The 17,163-nt window shown below is 48.6% G+C and overlaps 1 protein-coding gene across 1 annotated transcript; it reads right to left on the minus strand.

The window, feature by feature from the left end:
• Positions 1 to 2,881: 2,881 nt before the first annotated feature.
• Positions 2,882 to 15,538, minus strand: LOC139228146 (transmembrane emp24 domain-containing protein 3-like). The gene is made up of 3 exons (XM_070859336.1): positions 15,317 to 15,538; positions 6,124 to 6,369; positions 2,882 to 3,363 (listed from the first exon to the last, which is right to left on the minus strand). The coding sequence occupies exons 1-3, from the start codon at positions 15,452 to 15,454 to the stop codon at positions 3,127 to 3,129; spliced, it is 621 nt and encodes a 206-aa protein (XP_070715437.1). The 5' UTR covers positions 15,455 to 15,538; the 3' UTR covers positions 2,882 to 3,126.
• Positions 15,539 to 17,163: the final 1,625 nt, after the last annotated feature.

Raw genomic sequence — 17,163 nt, forward strand, 5'->3', positions numbered from 1 at the left:
AGTGGTTAGTGGTGTGCCACAGGGATCAGTGCTGGGACCACAACTGTTTACAATATACATAGATGACCTAGAGGAGGGGACAGAGTGTAGTGCAACAAAATTTGCAGATGACACTAAGATTAGTGGGAAAGCGGGTTGTGTAGAGGACTCAGAGAGGCTGCAAGGAGATTTGGATAGGTTAAGCGAATGGGCTAAGGTTTAGCAGATTGAATACAATGTCGGAAAGTGTGAGGTCATCCACCTTGGGAAAAAAAACAGTAAAAGGGAATATTATTTGAATGGGGAGAAATTACAACATGCTGTGGTGCAGAGGGACCTGGGGGTCCTTGTGCATGAATCCCAAAAGGTTAGTTTGCAGGTGCAGCAGGTAATCAGGAAGGCAAATGGAATGTTGGCCTTCATTGCGAAAGGGATGGAGTACAAAAGCAGGGAGGTGTTGCTGCAACTGTATAAGGTATTGGTAAGGCCGCACCTGGAGTACTGCGTGCAGTTTTGGTCACCTTACTTAAGGAAGGATATACTAGCTTTGGAAGGGGTACAGAGACGATTCACTAGGCTGATTCCAGAAATGAGGGGGTTACCTTATGATGATAGATTGAGTAGACTGGGTCTTTACTCCTTGGAGTTCAGAAGGATGAGGGGTGATCTTATAGAAACATTTAAAATCATGAAAGGGTTAGACAAGATAGAGGCAGAGAGGTTGTTTCCACTGGTCGGGGAGACTAGAACTAGGGGGCACAGCCTCAAAATACGGAGGAGCCAATTTAAAACCGAGTTGAGAAAGAATTTCTTCTCCCAGAGGGTTGTGAATCTGTGGAATTCTCTGCCCAAGGAAGCAGTTGAGGCTAACTCATTGAATGTTTTCAAGTCAAAGATTGATAGATTTTTAAGCAATAAGGGAATTAAGGGTTACGGGGAGAGGGCGGGTAAGTGGAGCTGAGTCCACGACCAGATCAGCCATGATCTTATTGAATGGCGGAGCAGGCTCGAGGGGCTAGATGGCCTACTCCTGTTCCTAATTCTTATGCTCTTATGTTGTTATTGCAGTATCACAAATGGAGGGCGTGTTTACTGAGATTGATGCCACTGACGCAGTTTCGTGATGTCACTAGCAGAGTTTTGTGATGTCACTAGTACAGTTTTGTGATGTCACTACTCAGTTTTGTGATGTCACTAGCAGAGTTTCATGATGTCACTAGTGCAGTTTCGTGATGTCACTGCCCAGTTTTGTGATGTCATTAGTGCAGTTTCATGATGTCACTAGCCCAGTTTCGTGATGTCATTAGTCCAGTTTTGTGATGTCACTAGCAGAGTTTCGTGATGTCACTTCTGCAGTTTCATGATGTCAGAGTTTTGTGATCGGGGCGCTTTACCTGTCATAGGTTATTTCTCTTTGGAGAATGAGTGGGTCCGGATGAGTACCTTTGGCGGGCTTGAATTTGCCGGCTCGAATGGAACCTTTTCTTAAGCATTTTTAATTGAATGGTGGAGCAGGCTCGAGGGGTTGAATGGCCTCTTCTTGTTCCTATGTTCCTAACCCACGTGGAGAGCTGAGGCCCAAAGCACATGACATCTCTGCACGTGAAAGGAATAGGCCAGAAGATAAGGATTAGAAACTTGGGGTGTGTTGACTGTGCGGGAAAGGTAGACTCAGTGAGGCAGTTCTGAGGTCCTCGTGAGTAGGAGAAAGTATCAGGAGTCTCAGGGCAAGGGTAAAGTGAGGACGAACTGTGCATTCGAAGCTCAGAAGGGACAAGAGAGGAAATTGCAGAGGAAACCTGACACTAATTATTTTCCTTATATCGAGAGAGGCAAATGAAGATACAATGGAGGGATAGAGGTTGGTGAAATCTAGAGGTGAGAGTTGGAATTGCATATCAGTGGATAAACTTTTCCTTGTTTCCTATCCTATTCCTGATAAGGGAGATAAGGGTTATGAGGAGCGAGCAGGGAAGTGCGGAGTTGAGGCCAAGATCGGATCAGCCAGGATGTTATTGAATGGCAGAGCAGGCTCGTGGGGCCGAATGGCCGACTCCTGCTCCTATTTCTTATGTTCTTATTGCGAGCGATGCCAGATATGAGAACGCCATTCACGCGTGGGATGTACTTGGATTTAACAGACAAGAAGTGTTATGGGGAACAGAAGCAAAAGAGGAAACTCAACGTCTTGGAGGAAGCTTTAGCGATTGAGGAGATGTGGGAGTTTCACTTGAGATAGTGAGGGCCAAGAATATCAATGTGTGAAGATGGACTGACGGGTGGAACCATCAGAGGTCAGAGCTGTCCCTAATTGGTTGTTTCAAAGTATTGTGTGTCTTGGAGCTCCAACATCGATGACTTGGTCTGTGGTTTCCTGGGCAATGGCTATCCTCCAGTCGCTAGCGCAGTTTCACAATGTCACTAATGCAAAAGTTTGTGATGTCACTAGCGCAGTTTTGTGAGGTCACTAGCGCAGAGTTTTGTGATGTCACGAGCGCATTTTCATGATGTTGCTAGCACAGAGTTTTGTGATGTCTAGCACAGAGTCTTGTGATGTCAGTAGCACAGAGTCTTGTGATGTCACTAGCACAGAGTCTTGTGATGTCACTAACAGAGTTTTATTTCTGCACAAAATAGCGGTGGGGGGAAGGTGGGGTTACCTGTCGTAGGTCCTTTCCCTTTGGAGAATGAGTGGGTCGGGATGAGTATGTTTGGCGGGTATGAATTTGCCGGGCCACCCTCCCTTAACCAACACCACCAAACACAGATTATCTGGTCAGTCAGCTTATTTGCCGTTTTGCGGAAGCTTGCTGCCAGTTTTTTTTGTCTGCCAAAAAGTTAATTGGCTGGGACGCCAGGAGGTCACGAAAGGCGCAATGTAAATGCAAGTCCTTTCATTCCCTTAATGCTTGCGTGGTTGCCTTGGGGTGCGCCGAGGATGTGAAAGGCGTTAGCCATCGTAAGATGTGGTGACGGCGAGACACGGGAAGGGAGGGCATCTCTCCCTTTGAAACATCATTAATTGGGGGACAACTTCACCAACTATATCTCCTCTTTAACCACTGCACGTCGATCGTCAGGTAACACTGCGGTAACACGGGACACACGGGTGATTGCGGGTGGCGAGGTTACAGCGGCCCGCGGGCGTTAGGTGCTGAGCATGCTCGCGTTGGCCTTTTTTTCAGTGAAGAATCTTTTCAGGATGATCATTTGGCCAATGGTGACTAGGCAGAGCAAGATGGTCTCGCTCAAGGCCCAGTAGATCAGATGGGTGCTGATAGCTTTTGCATGCAGGCCATCAATCGTCGCCAGTATCCGTTGGCGTGACTGGAAGGTGACCACGATCGACAATGCAGAATGGAGGAAGTCACAGGAGGATTCCAGCTAAAGAAAGAAGTAAAGTAAGACTAGCATTTATATCATAATAATCACCATCATTATCGGCAATCCCTTGTATCGAGGATGACTTGCTTCCACGCCAAAAAGGGATGACTTCACAGGTGTTTCAATGAAGGACCAAATATTCCAGATCCTGAACTAAATCTTGAAGGGTGAAAGATGCCTGTGTGTGGATTTTTTTAACGTGGGGTGACCGTTGCACACCAGCCACCACACGGGCTTGACAGAGCTAGGTCTTGGTCCAGTGGCAAGGGTTAACCAGGACGGCTGGAGACCTGCTCTCACCAGCGGCAGGTTGGGGCCATAAAAGGAGCGGAGATACGGCACCTGGGAGCAGCATGGAGGCATGCCACTTCATAATAATAATAACTTGTATTTATATAGCGCCTTTAACTTGGTAAAACATCCCAAGGCGCTTCACAACAGTGTTACAGACAAACATTAAATTTGACACCGAGCCACAAAAGAAGAAATTAACACAGATGACCAAAAGCTTGTTTAAAGAGGCGGGTTTTAAGGAGCGTCTTAAAGGAGGAGAGAGAGGTAGAGAGGCGGAGAGGTTTAGGCAGGGAGTTCCAGAGCTTAGGGCCCAGGCAGCTGAAGGCACAGCCACCGATGGTTGAGTAGTTATAATGAGGGATGTTTAAGAGGCCAGAATTTGAGGAACGCAGACATCTTGTGGGGTTGTGAGGCTGAGAAAGATTGCAGAGATAGGGAGGGGCAAGTCCATGGAGTGATTTGTAAACAAGGATGAGAATTTTGAAATCAAGGTGTTGTTTTACTTGGAGCCAATGTAGGTCAGAAAGCACATTTCATGACCACTGGACGTCTCAAAGCACTTTACAGCCAATGAAATACTTTTGAAGTGTAGTAACTGTTGTAATGTGGGAAACGCAGCAGCCAAGTTGCACACAGCAAGCTCCCACAAACAGAAATGTGATAATGACCAGATAATCTGTTTTAATGATGTTGATTGAGGGATAAATACGGGGACACTGGGGATAACTCCCCTGTTCTTCTTCGAAATAATGCCACGGGATCTTTTACGTCCACCTGACGGGACCTCGGTTTAACTTCACATCCCAAAGACGGCACCTCCAACTGTGCAGCGCTCCCTCAGCACTACACTGGGAGCGTCAGCCTAGATTTATGTGCTCAAGTCCCTGGAGTGGGACTTGAACCCACAACCTTCTGACTCAGAGGTGAGTGTGCTGCCCACTGAGCCACATAAGCAAAAAGGATCATGATGTGTTCCTAGGCCATCAACGGTTGTATAATGGAGAAGGTTCCTACACTTACACAAGCAATCGTGATGGATCTTCAAACATCAGCACTCTCATTCTCCATTCTGTGCAATGGTCTCAGGATGGTTGCTGTAATGGCTACCTGCAAGTATGGCACCTGGTAGAATTTACTCTCCCTGCATCTCGGCAGAAACCGGCCAATAGGGTGGACGGGCCGTTAAACTGCGCCGTGTAACTTACACACCCAAGGACCAGAGGGGAGACGAGGAGAATTTTGTTTCACTCAGCGAGTTGTTGTGATCTAGAATGTGCGGCCTGAAAGGGTGGTGGGAGCAGATTCAATGGTAACTTTTAAAAGGGAATATGGATATATATTTGAAAAGGAAAAATTTTGCAAGTCTACAGGGAAAGAGCAGTGGGGAGTGGAACAAATTGGACAGCTCTTTCAAAGAGCTGGCACAGGCACGATGGGCTGAATGGCCTCCTTCTAGGCTGTAAAATTCTATGATACAAGGAATCTTATCTGGTTACGGGTACGGTAGCACTGCGGTTATGTTACTGGGCGAGTAATCCAGAGGCCTGGAATAATGATCCAGAGACATGAGTTCAAATCCCACCATAGCAGCTGGGGAATAAAAATTCAGTTAATTAAATAAATCTGAAATTAAAAAGCTAGTATCAGTGATGGTGACCATGAAACTAGATTCTCATTAAAAGCCCATCTGGTTCACGAATGCCCTTTCGGGAAGGAAATCTGCTGTCCTTACCCGGTCTGGGCCTACATGTGACTCCAGACCCACAGCAATGTGGTTGACTCTTAACTGCCCGCTGAAATGGCCCAGCGAGCCACTCAAGGGCAATTAGGGATGGGCAATTAATCCTGTGAATGAATAAAAATAAATCTGGCGATTGCAAGGGGATGTTCAATTGTTCAACCAAACACACAGAGAACTCTGGGCAACCCTTCGTCCTCCTACAGCTTAAGCATCTCCGCTCCTTTTATGGCCTCGACCTGCCGCTGGTATTCTCACGGGGCTTCCATGCTGCTCCCAGCCCACACTGCGATATGTGTGCGCACTGGGTCCGTGCAGCAGAGCAGGTCTCCAGTCACCTTGGATAACCCTTGCCACTGGACCAAGACCTAGCTCTGTCAAGCCCGTGTGGTGGCTGGTGTGCAACGGCCACCACGCGTTAAAAAAATCCACGCACAGGCATCTTCCACCCTTCAGAACGTAGTTCAGGACCTGGAATATTAGGTCCTTCATTGAAACACCTGTGAACTCATCCTTTTTTGGCGCGGACCGCCTATGATGATGACGACAGCTTAAGCCTGGCGTCGCCCAATCACTCCTCTTGGCTTCTCAGCCTGGGTACTGTGGTGCACTTGGGCCTTCTCCATGAAAAGAGATACACGGAACGCCGCTTTCTGAGCCGTTCCCGTCCATCGGCCCCCGATGGGGCGAGTAAACTGGTTCCCGCAGGCTCGTCGAGACCAACTGACCTGCGTGAGTGCCGCGGACATGTTCACTCTGGGGACAACCGGGAGCTCCTTGCCCACCTGGAGGTAGAAGTAGATCTTCTTGTGAGTGTAGGTGGAGAACTGGTTGCCGAAGCAGAACCTGTAGACACCAGGGAGCTCGGCTTTCCCCGCGAAGGTGCCGTGCTGTAACTTGTGCTCCCGGTAGACCAGCTGCCTGCTGGGACCTTCGATGAAACAGTCCACATCGTAGTGACCGCCTGCAACCACCTGTTGAGAACAAGAATATTCAACGTTTAGTAATTCATCAAACACCGACCTGCCACCAAGTCACATCCTTTATTGAATTATGGAAGTTGGAGATAGACAGATTTGTGGAAAGATAAGGAAGTCAAGGATTATATAGGGAGCGGGCAGGGAAGTGGAGTTGAGGCCAGGATCGGATCATCCACGATCACGGCAATCGAGCCAAAGGTGGGCAGAAGAAACGTTACAAGGACACCCTCAGAGCCTCCCTGATAAACTGCAACATCCCCAATGACACCTGGGAGTCCCTGGCCAAAGAGCGCCCTAAGTAGAGGAAGTGCATCCAGGAGGGCGCTGAGCACCTCGAGTCTCATCGCTGAGAGCATGCAGAAACCAAGCGCAGGCAGCAGGAGAGTGCGGCAAACCCTTTCCCTCAACGACTATCTGTCCCGCTCGCCCATCATCATCATAGGCAGTCCCTCGAAACAAGGATGACTTGCTTCCACGCCAAAAAGGGATGAGTTCACAGGTGTTTCAATGAAGGATCTAATATTCCAGGTCCTGAACTATATCTTGAAGGGTGGAAGATGCCCGTGCGTGGATTTTTTTAATGTGTGGTGGCCGTTGCACACCAGCCACTACACGGTCTTGACAGAGCTAGGTCTTGGTCCAGTGGCAAGGGTTAACCAAGACTAACTGGAGACCAGCTCTGCTGCACGGACCTAGTGCGCACACGTATCGCAGTGTGGGCTGGCCCGTGCTGCCCCTGGGCCCTTGCCTCTTCTGGGCCCCAGATTCACGCCTCTCCTGGGCCCCAGTCACTTCCCTCTACGGACTCTTGCCGCTCCTTCGCCTCTCCTGCTGTGCCTGCCCGCACTGCAATCAGCGACCTGGCTTCACAGCCGTAGCCCTCCTGCAGCAGCACGTGCTGCTCCCTGCAGTGGTATGCCACCGTACGCTGCTCCCTCCAATGGCCCCGGCCTGCAGATGGTCCTGCAGGCTGGGACCGCACTGATTTCCGGGCCGGGCCACCACATGCTGCTCCCACCCATCACCCCTGTGCTTGCTGACCTACTTTGGCTTCCATTTAAACAACGTCTCGATTTCAAACGTCTCATCCTTATTTTCAAATCCCTCCATGGCCTCACCCTTCCCTATCTCTGTATTCTATCTGGTATCTATATCGCATCAACCATTCTGCTTCTATCGCCCCTGTTGAGGGAGAGAGAGACGATTTTAATCACCCCACCATCAGCGGCTGTGCCTTCAGCTGCCAAGGCCCTAAGCTCTGGAATTCCCTCCCTCCTCAGGAAGGATAGAATAAAAGGAAAAGGAGGTGGGGTAGCATTGCTGGTTAAAGAGGAGATTAATGCAATAGTTAGGAAGGACATTAGCTTGGATGATGTGGAATCTATATGGGTAGAGCTGCAGAACACCAAGAGGCAAAAAACGTTAGTGGGAGTTATGTACAGACCTCCAAACAGTAGTAGTGATGTTGGGGAGGGCATCAAACAGGAAATTAGGGGTGCATGCTATAAAGGTGCAGCGATTATCATGGGTGACTTTAATATACATATAGATTGGACTAACCAAACTGGAAGCAATACGGTGGAGGAGGATTTCCTGGAGTGCATAAGGGATGGTTTTCTGGACCAATATCTCGAGGAACCAACTGGGGGGGAGGCCATCTTAGACTGGGTGTTGTGTAACAAGAGAGGATTAATTAGCAATCTCGTTGTGCGAGGCCCCTTGGGGAAGAGTGACCATAATATGGTGGAATTCTACATCAGGATGGAGAATGAAACAGTTAATTCAGAGACCATGGTCCAGAACTTAGAGAAGGGTAACTTTGAAGGTATGAGGCGTGAATTGGCTAGGATAGATTGGCAAATGATACTTAAGGGGTTGACAGTGGATGGGCAATGGCAGACATTTAGAGACTGCATGGATGAACTACAACAATTGTACATCCCTGTCTGACGTAAAAATAAAAAAGGGAAGGTGGCTCAACCGTGGCTATCAAGGGAAATCAGGGATAGTATTAAAGCCAAGGAAGTGGCATATAAATTGGCCAGAAATAGCAGTGAACCTGGGGACTGGGAGAAATTTAGAACTCAGCAGAGGAGGACAAAGGGTTTGATTAGGGCAGGGAAAATAGAGTACGAGAGGAAGCTTGCAGGGAACATTAAGACGGACTGCAAAAGCTTCCATAGATATGTAAAGAGAAAAAGGTTAGTAAAGACAAACGTAGGTTCCCTTCAGTCAGAATCAGGGGAAGTCATAATGGGGAACAAAGAAATGGCAGATCAATTGAACAAGTACTTTGGTTTGGTATTCACTAAGGAGGACACAAACAACCTTCCGGATATAAAAGGGGTCAGAGGGTCTAGTAAGAAGGAGGAACTGAGGGAAATCCTTATTAGTCGGGAAATTGTGTTGGGGAAATTGATGGGATTGAAGGCCGATAAATCCCCAGGGCCTGATGGACTGCATCCCAAAGTACTTAAGGAGGTGGCCTTGGAAATAGCGGATGCATTGACAGTCATTTTCCAACATTCCATAGACTCTGGATCAGTTCCTATGGAGTGGAGGGTAGCCAATGTAACCCCACTTTAAAAAAAAGGAGGGAGAGAGAAAACAGGGAATTATAGACCGGTCAGCCTGACATTGGTAGTGGGTAAAATAATGGAATCAATTATTAAGGATGTCATAGCAGCACATTTGGAAAGAGGTGACATGATAGGTCCAAGTCAGCATGGATTTGTGAAAGGGAAATCATGCTTGACAAAACTTCTGGAATTTTTTGAGGATGTTTCCAGTAGAGTGGACAAGGGAGAACCAGTTGATGTGGTGTATTTGGACTTTCAGAAGGCTTTCGACACGGTTCCACACAAGAGATTAATGTGCGAAGTTAAAGCACATGGGATTGGGGGTAGTGTGCTGATGTGGATTGAGAACTGGTTGGCAGACAGGAAGCAAAGAGTAGGAGTAAATGGGTACTTTTCAGAATGGCAGGCAGTGACTAGTGGAGTACCGCAAGGTTCTGTGCTGGGGCCCCAGCTGTTTACATTGTACATTAATGATTTAGACAAGGGGATTAAATGTAGTATCTCCAAATTTGCAGATGACACTAAGTTGGGTGGCAGTGTGAGCTGCGAGGAGGATGCTATGAGGCTGCAGAGTGACTTGGATAGGTTAGGTGAGTGGGAAAATGCATGGCAGATGAAGTATAATGTGGATAAATGTGAGGTTATCCACTTTGGTGGTAAAAACAGAGAGACAGACTATTATCTGAATGGTGACAGATTAGGAAAAGGGGAGGTGCAACGAGACCTGGGTGTCATGGTACATCAGTCATTGAAGGTTGGCATGCAGGTACAGCAGACGGTTAAGAAAGCAAATGGCATGTTGGTCTTCATAGCAAGGGTATTTGAGTACAGGGGCAGGGAGGTGTTGCTACTGTTGTACAGGGCCTTGGTGAGGCCACACCTGGAATATTGTGTACAGTTTTGGTCTCCTAACTTGAGGAAGGACATTCTTGCTATTGAGGGAGTGCAGCGAAGGTTCACCAGACTGATTCCCAAGATGGCGGGACTGACATATCAAGAAAGACTGGATCACCTGGGCGTGTATTCACTGGAGTTCAGAAGAATGAGAGGTGATCTCATAGAAACGTTTAAAATTCTGACGGGTTTCGACAGGTTAGATGCAGGAAGAATGTTTCCAATGTTGGGGAAGCCAAGAACCAGGGTCACAGTCTAAGGATAAGGGGTAAGTCATTTACAACTGAGATGAGGAGAAACTTCTTCACCCAGAGAGTGGTAAACCTGTGGAATTCTCTACCACAGAAAGTTGTTGAGGCCAATTCACTAAATATATTCAAAAAGGAGTTAGATGTAGTCCTTACTACTAGGGGGGTCAAGGGGTATGGCGAGAAAGCAGGAATGGGGTACTGAAGTTGCATGTTCAGCCATGAACTCATTGAATGGTGGTGCAGGCTCGAAGGGCCGAATGGCCTACTCCTGCACCTATTTTCTATGTTTCTATGTTAAACCTTTCCGCCTTTCCAGCTCTCTTGTCCTTTTTCCCTATCTCTGTAATCTCCTTCAGCCCCACAACATCCCCCCACAACCCCCGAGATATCTGCGCTCCTCTAATTCTGCTCTCCTGAGCATCCCTGATTATATTCGCTCAACCATCGGTGGCCGTGCCTTCTGCTGCCTGGGCCCTAAGCTCTGGAAATCCCTCCCTAAACCTCTCCACCTCTCTACCTCTCTCTCCTCCTTCAAGAGGCTCCTTAAAACCTACCTCATTGACCAAGCTTTTAGTCACCTGCCCTAATTTCTACTTATGGGGCTCGGTGTCGATTTTTTATCTCATAATACTCCTTTGAAGTGCCTTGGGACATTTCACTACATTAAAGGCGCTATATAAATACTAGCTGTTGTTGTTGTTTGCAAATTCTGCCCAACTGTTATTCTCGCCACACTGCTAATTGAGGTGATTAAAGGAGTTAATAGGATAGACAGAGAGAAACCCTTTCCTCTGGTGGGGGGAGTCCAGAACAAGGAGGCAGAACCTTAAAATTCGAGCCAGGCCGTTCAGCGGTGATGTTAAATTTACAGAACGGTATTAGTGGCACTTGTGCCGGTTGCCATGATTGAGCTTTGAACTCCGGAAAAACTGCAGTGAGTGGTTGCCTCAACAGGGATCCCTCCCACAATAACACACACCTACCCAGGGGCAATGAGAAGACAAGTGGGAATGGGACCACCCAGCCCCAAGTGCCACCAGAACACAGCTTAGCTCTCACCCAATATTATGACTACAATTACCATCGAATAACTCCACGAGGCCATGTACTTGTGAGTAAGAGCTGTGTGACTTCAGTCCATTTAATACGACTGTAAAGTGAGAGGCAGCATGGCTGGCTGCCTTTTATATGCCCCTGCACACCTGGGCAGGAAACCCCTGAGGCCTCCAACAGCAGCGCCCTCAGGTGGCACGTCATACATAGTTACATATAGTGAATACAAAGAGTTTGCATACATGACACCCAACACCAACATATTCCAGCAGGAGTCACTGGGGGTTCATCGGTAATCTCATCACAGAATCAGACAATCTCACAGCACAGAAGGTGGCCATTCAGCCCATCGTGCCTGTGTCGGCTCGCTGAAAGAGCTATCCAATTTGCTGTGATGGCCCCATGGTGGAAGAGCCTAACACATGAAAGACTGGCCATTTGATGAGGTATCAAAGGGCAGCTAGCACCTGTGGAATTTTACCTCAATACGAGTCAGTGCCTTCAGGAGAGTGGGTGTGTGAGGGGATTATTTTTTTTTAAAGATTAATGCAAGGATGAATCTAGTTTGGTAACAGACTTGTAAAGCAGCTTGGCTGGGGAACTGGCAACAGCCCAACTCAGCAGGTAGTGCAGGCATTGTACATTAGACTCCTGAAAAAAGACAGTCCTTCCTCTTCCCATTAAAGCTTCACTGCATTAGTGTCAGCCGTGGCTCAGTGGGCAGCACTCTCGTCTCTGAGTCAGAAGGTTATGGTTTCAAGTCCCACTCCAGGGACTTGAGCACATAAATCTAGGCTGACACTCCAGTGTAGTGCTGAGGGAGTGCTGCATTGTTGGAGGTGCTGTCTTTTGGATAAGATGTTAAACTGAGGCCCTATCTGCTCTCTCAGATGGATATCAAAGATCCCATGACACTGCTTTGAAGAAGAGCAGGGGAGTTATTCCTGGCCGATATTTATCCCTCAATCGACATCACTAAAACAGATTATTTGGTCATTATTACATTGCTTTTTGTGGGAGCTTGCTGTGCCCAAATTGACTGCTGCATTTCCCACATTGCAAAAGTACTTCATTGGCTGTAAAGCACTTTGAGATGTTCAGTGGTCATGAAAGGTGCTATATAAGTGCAAGTCTTTCTTGTGTTGGGTAGAATTTCCAGGGAGCAGGTACTGACTTGCACCCACAATCATAGGTATACTGCTGGTATGATGCCAGAACCATTGTGTGGAGCTCCCAGTACAGACGAAGACTGGCCCAGTGTTGACACTAGCACTTCAGTAAAGTGTGATGGTGTGTGTGTGTGAAAGATTTTCGCACTGTTTGTCCTTGAGTAGTGAAAAGCACTCAGTGGCACAAGTCTAGATGTTGGCCGTTCAAACTTTGAGTGTGTGCAACTGTATTTCAGCTGAGGCTGGCTAGTGGCTATAGGTCTGTCGCTAGTAGCAATTAAACAAATTTGAGGTGGTGAATTAAGAGCCTCACACAGGATGTGTATCCCACGGCATCACAACATATTGACTCAATGTGATCCATCCTATAGTATATCATCATCATCATAGGCAGTCCCTCGAAACGAGGATGACTTGCTTCCACGCCGAAAAGGGATGAGTTCACAGGTGTTTCAATGAAGGATCTAATATTCCAGATCCCGAACTACATCTTGAAGGGTGGAAGATGCCTGTGCGTGGATTTTTTTAACGTGTGGTGGCTGTTGCACACCAGCCACCACACGGGCTTGACAGAGCTAGGTCTTGGTCCAGTGGCAAGGGTTAACCAAGACAACTGGAGACCTGCTTTGCTGCACGGACCTAGTGCACGTACATATCGCAGTGTGGGCTGGCCCGTGCTGCCCCTTGGGCCGTCGTCTCTCCTGGGCCCTGATCACATCCCTCTACGAACTCTCGCCGCTCCTTCGCCCCCGACATCGCCGCTCCTGCTGTACCTGCCCGCACTGCAGTCAGCCGTCGCCCTCCTGCAGCAGCACGCGCTGCTCCCTGCAGTGGCTGCATTACGCTAAGGGTGTAGCGTGCGGCAGCCCGGCCCGGAAATTGCCGCGGTCCCGGCCTGCAAGACCATCAACAGGCCGATAGTGCATTGGCCCAGGGACAACAGCACTGTCCATTTGTACCACCCTTTCAATAGGCAAAACAGAGCTCTGGGCCAGGGCTTATTAAACGCCTGCTGGAGCTGTCCGTAGCGACGTGAGGCAGTCGGGCTCAAAGTTCACTATCCAGTCAGTTCTTTTCCGATGTAACACTGCGTCCTCTAGCCATCCCCTCCCCTCCACCTCTCTCAGAGGTGATTCATGCCTGGGGCACCGGGCTAGTGGAAGCCAGACATTCCCTGGTACCTCCCCCGAGTGGTTCAACAGCATGGCAGTAATGTTTCAAAATTCGATTGGTAGTTACAGAGTAACAACAGCAACCCAACTTACATTTATATAGCGCCTGTTAACTTCGTAAAACGTCGCGAGGCGCTTCACAGGAGCGTTGTCCAAGCCAGAAAAGGAGATAATAGGGAAGGGACCAAAAGCTTGGTCAAAGAGGAAGGTTGTAGGGAGCGTCTTAAAGGAGGAGAGAGAGGTAGAGAGATTTAGGGAGGGCGTTCCAGAGGCTGTTAATGATGGAGCGAAGAAAATCAGGGATGATCAAGAGGGCAGAATTGGAGGAGCTCAGAGATATCCGTGGTAGCAGGAGGGTTGTGGGCATTGTTCCCCTGGTGTTTTTGGGAGTGTACGTGGCCCATTCAAAGATTGACGCAGGCGCAAAATTTCGCGTTGGATAAACTGATCCCGGGCTGTGTGGGACCGGCAGACACAGCTTAGCGGACACGTTGGTTGTGGGGCTGGAGAAGAGTACAGAGGTAGGGAGTTGGCGAGGCCATGGAGGGATTTCAAAACAAGGATGAGAATTTTAAAATCGAGGTGTTGCTCAACCGGGAGCCAATGTAGGTCAGCGAGCACACAGGTGATCGATGAAAAGGGGGTGATACCACTCCCCCCCCCCCCACCCCCAGTGTGCTCTAGGAAAAAAATGCAGTATTGGTGCAAATTGGTAGTTAAAAAAAGGCCTGCGTTAACCCAAAGCACTTCACATACAATGCATTGCCATGAAATGCATTGGCTGTTGTTTTCTAGCCAAACAAGGCAGCCATTATGCACACAGCAAGATCCCACAAGCGGCGATGGGATCAATCATCAGTCACCGATGGTTGGCTGATGACCCGGGAGAACCTGGGATTTTTAACATCCAGCGGCATCAGTAGGCGTCTCAGTCTTACCATCTCATCCGCATGACCATCAGATACCAGATTACTCTGCAGAGGGGGTTGAACCCACCACCTTCCATCTCGCAGGTGAGAGCGCTACCAACTAAGCGCAGTCCGACTGCAGTTATACTGCCCATCCTGCGCAGCTATTGGTGCAAAATACAACCCCCCCCACCCCCGCCCGCCCTGTCCCCCGCAAAAAAAAAAGCTATGCAGTAAAAGTAGATGGAGAGAAACTGTTCCCATTGGCGGAAGAGTCGAGAAGCAGAGGACACAGATTTAAGGCGATTAGCAAAGGCGACATGAAGGAAAACTTTTTTTCTTGCGCAGCGAGTGTGTCATGTATGTACATGCTATTTGCAGCCACCAGATTAGTGTCAGTGTTGGAGGCCACTGAGCAGCACGCACATAGTGCTGCTCTGGTATAAAAGGCCAGCCATTTTGTGAGTCAGGCACTTTGGGACTAAATAAAGCACAGCCAAGGTCGTCCCTTGCTTAGTTAAACAAGTACTCAGTTTGAACCTTATGTTGCATACATAACAGAGCGGTCAGGATCTAAAACGCACTGCCTGAGAGGGCGGTGGAGGCAGACTCAATCGCGGCTTTCAAAGGGGAGTTGGATAAGTAACTGAAGGAAAAAAAAAATGCAGGGTACGAGGAAAGGGCGGGACTGGCTGAGGTGCTCTTGCAGGGAGCCGGCACGGGCTCGAGGGGCCGAATGGCCTCCTTCTGTGCTGTAACCGTTCTGTGATAAGTTATGGAAGAGTAAGCTGCTGCCCAGCTCAGCCTGCAGCCGTCCATTAGCGCTGCTAGCATATGGCTGCAACAATCAGTCAGCAGATACAGCTATTCCACTTCCTTTTCTGCAAAAGAGACCAGCCCTTGGTTGCAGCTTACCTGGAAAAGCAGCGTGAACTCGGTGTCCCTCGGAATCTCCTCGAAGAAGCACTGGACCTCTTTATCTGGCAGTTCGAACATGAATTGACTGTAAAAGGCGCGTGTCAAAGGCAGGAGCATCAGGAAAGCGAGGAACATGTTGGGGGGGGTGTGGCCCCAGAGCGGCACAAATTGCAAATTGATTGCACTGTCAGCCTGACCCCGCCACAGAGAAGCTCTGCTCTTGCTCGAACTCAGCTTGTTTGCAATATACATATATGTAAAAAAAATAACCGTGTCACTTTCACAGGTCTGTTTCAGCCCCGCCTCCCCGCCTCGGTGTGTGGGGTCGGTCTAAACCTGACGTGGCAACAAGGATTGCTCCTTCCGGGAGCTGTGCACAAGGGAAAGGAATTTAAGGAGAAAAGGAGCGAGGTAGAGTTGCAAGAAATTTAAAAACACATTTGCAATGCTGTCAGGATTTCTATAGCACAGATTAAATGAAACAAGTTAGTATCCTGTTTTTTTCTCTCTTAGCTTTCTCCCTCCAGCATGGGAACACAAGAACATAGACTCCCAGCACCCTAGCCATTCGGCCCTTTGGGCCTGTGCTAGCCCATTGGAAGGGCCATCCACATCGCCCCACTCTCCTGCCCTCCCTCTTAATTTTCCCCCCCAAATATCCACCCATAGCCCTTTTTAAGTGTTGTCACACATTCTGCATCTAACATGTGAACCAAAAAAATAAGATTTCTTGTTTTAACAAAAAGCAAAATACTGCGGATGCAGGAAAATTGAAATAAAAATAGAAAATGCTGGAAATACTCAGCGGGTCAGGCAGCAGTTGTGGAGAGAGTCACATTTAACTCTGTTTCGCTTTTTTAAAACCTCTCCTACCGCTTGCTGGGGGCTTTATTTGGCAATTCAACCGTGGAGGGAATCATAGTGAGGGATTTATTTATATTTCATGGAGGCAGCCCCCTTTATTCTGTTATTTCCACCTGAACTTTGAAAGTAACTCATTGGTCCGGGGAATGAGATAAGGCACTGTATAAATGCACACTCCTTTTTACATAATAATAGTTGCTGCGCTTCAGAGAGTAATTGATGGTGTGAAGCATTCAGAGAAGTTTTGCCGTGCTACGATTAAATTCAAGACATGTGTCAGCCGTGGCTCAGTGGGAGCACTCTCACCGCTGAGTCAGAAGGTTGTGGGTTCAAATCCCACTCCAGGGACTTGAGCACAAAAATCTAGGCTGACACTCCCAGTGCAGTGCTGAGTGAGTGCTGCACTGTCGGAGGTGCCGTCTTTCGGATGAGACATTAAATCATATCATCATCGTAGGCAGTCCCTTGAATCGAGGATGACTTGCTTCCACATCAAAAAGTTTACAGGTGTTTCAATAAAAGCCCTAAAATTCCAGATCCGAACTACATGTTGAAGGGTGGAAGATGCCTGTGCGTGGATTTTTTTAACATGTGGTGACCGTTGCACACCAGCCACCACACGGGCTTGGCAGAGCTCGGTCTTGGTCCAGTGGCAAGGATTAACCAAGACGACTGGATACCTGCTCTGCTGCACGGACCTAGTGCGCACACATATCGCAGTGTGGGCTGGGCCCGTGCTGCCCCTGGGCCCTCGCCTCTCTTGGGCCCCGATCACGTCCCTCTACAATCTCTCGTCGCTCCTTCTCCCCGACCTCGCCGTTCCTGATGTACCTGCCCGCACTCCAATCACCGACCTGGACCTTGATGACGTCCCTTTTCACTGCCGTTGCTCTCCAGCTCCAGCACGTGCTGCTCCCTGGAGTGGTATGCCGCTACGCTGCTCCTTCTGCTCCCCAGTCTGCTCCGATGGTGCTCGCAGA

Source organism: Pristiophorus japonicus, chromosome 17 (genome assembly GCF_044704955.1).
Source record: "Pristiophorus japonicus isolate sPriJap1 chromosome 17, sPriJap1.hap1, whole genome shotgun sequence".
Classification (NCBI taxonomy): domain Eukaryota; kingdom Metazoa; phylum Chordata; class Chondrichthyes; family Pristiophoridae; genus Pristiophorus; species Pristiophorus japonicus.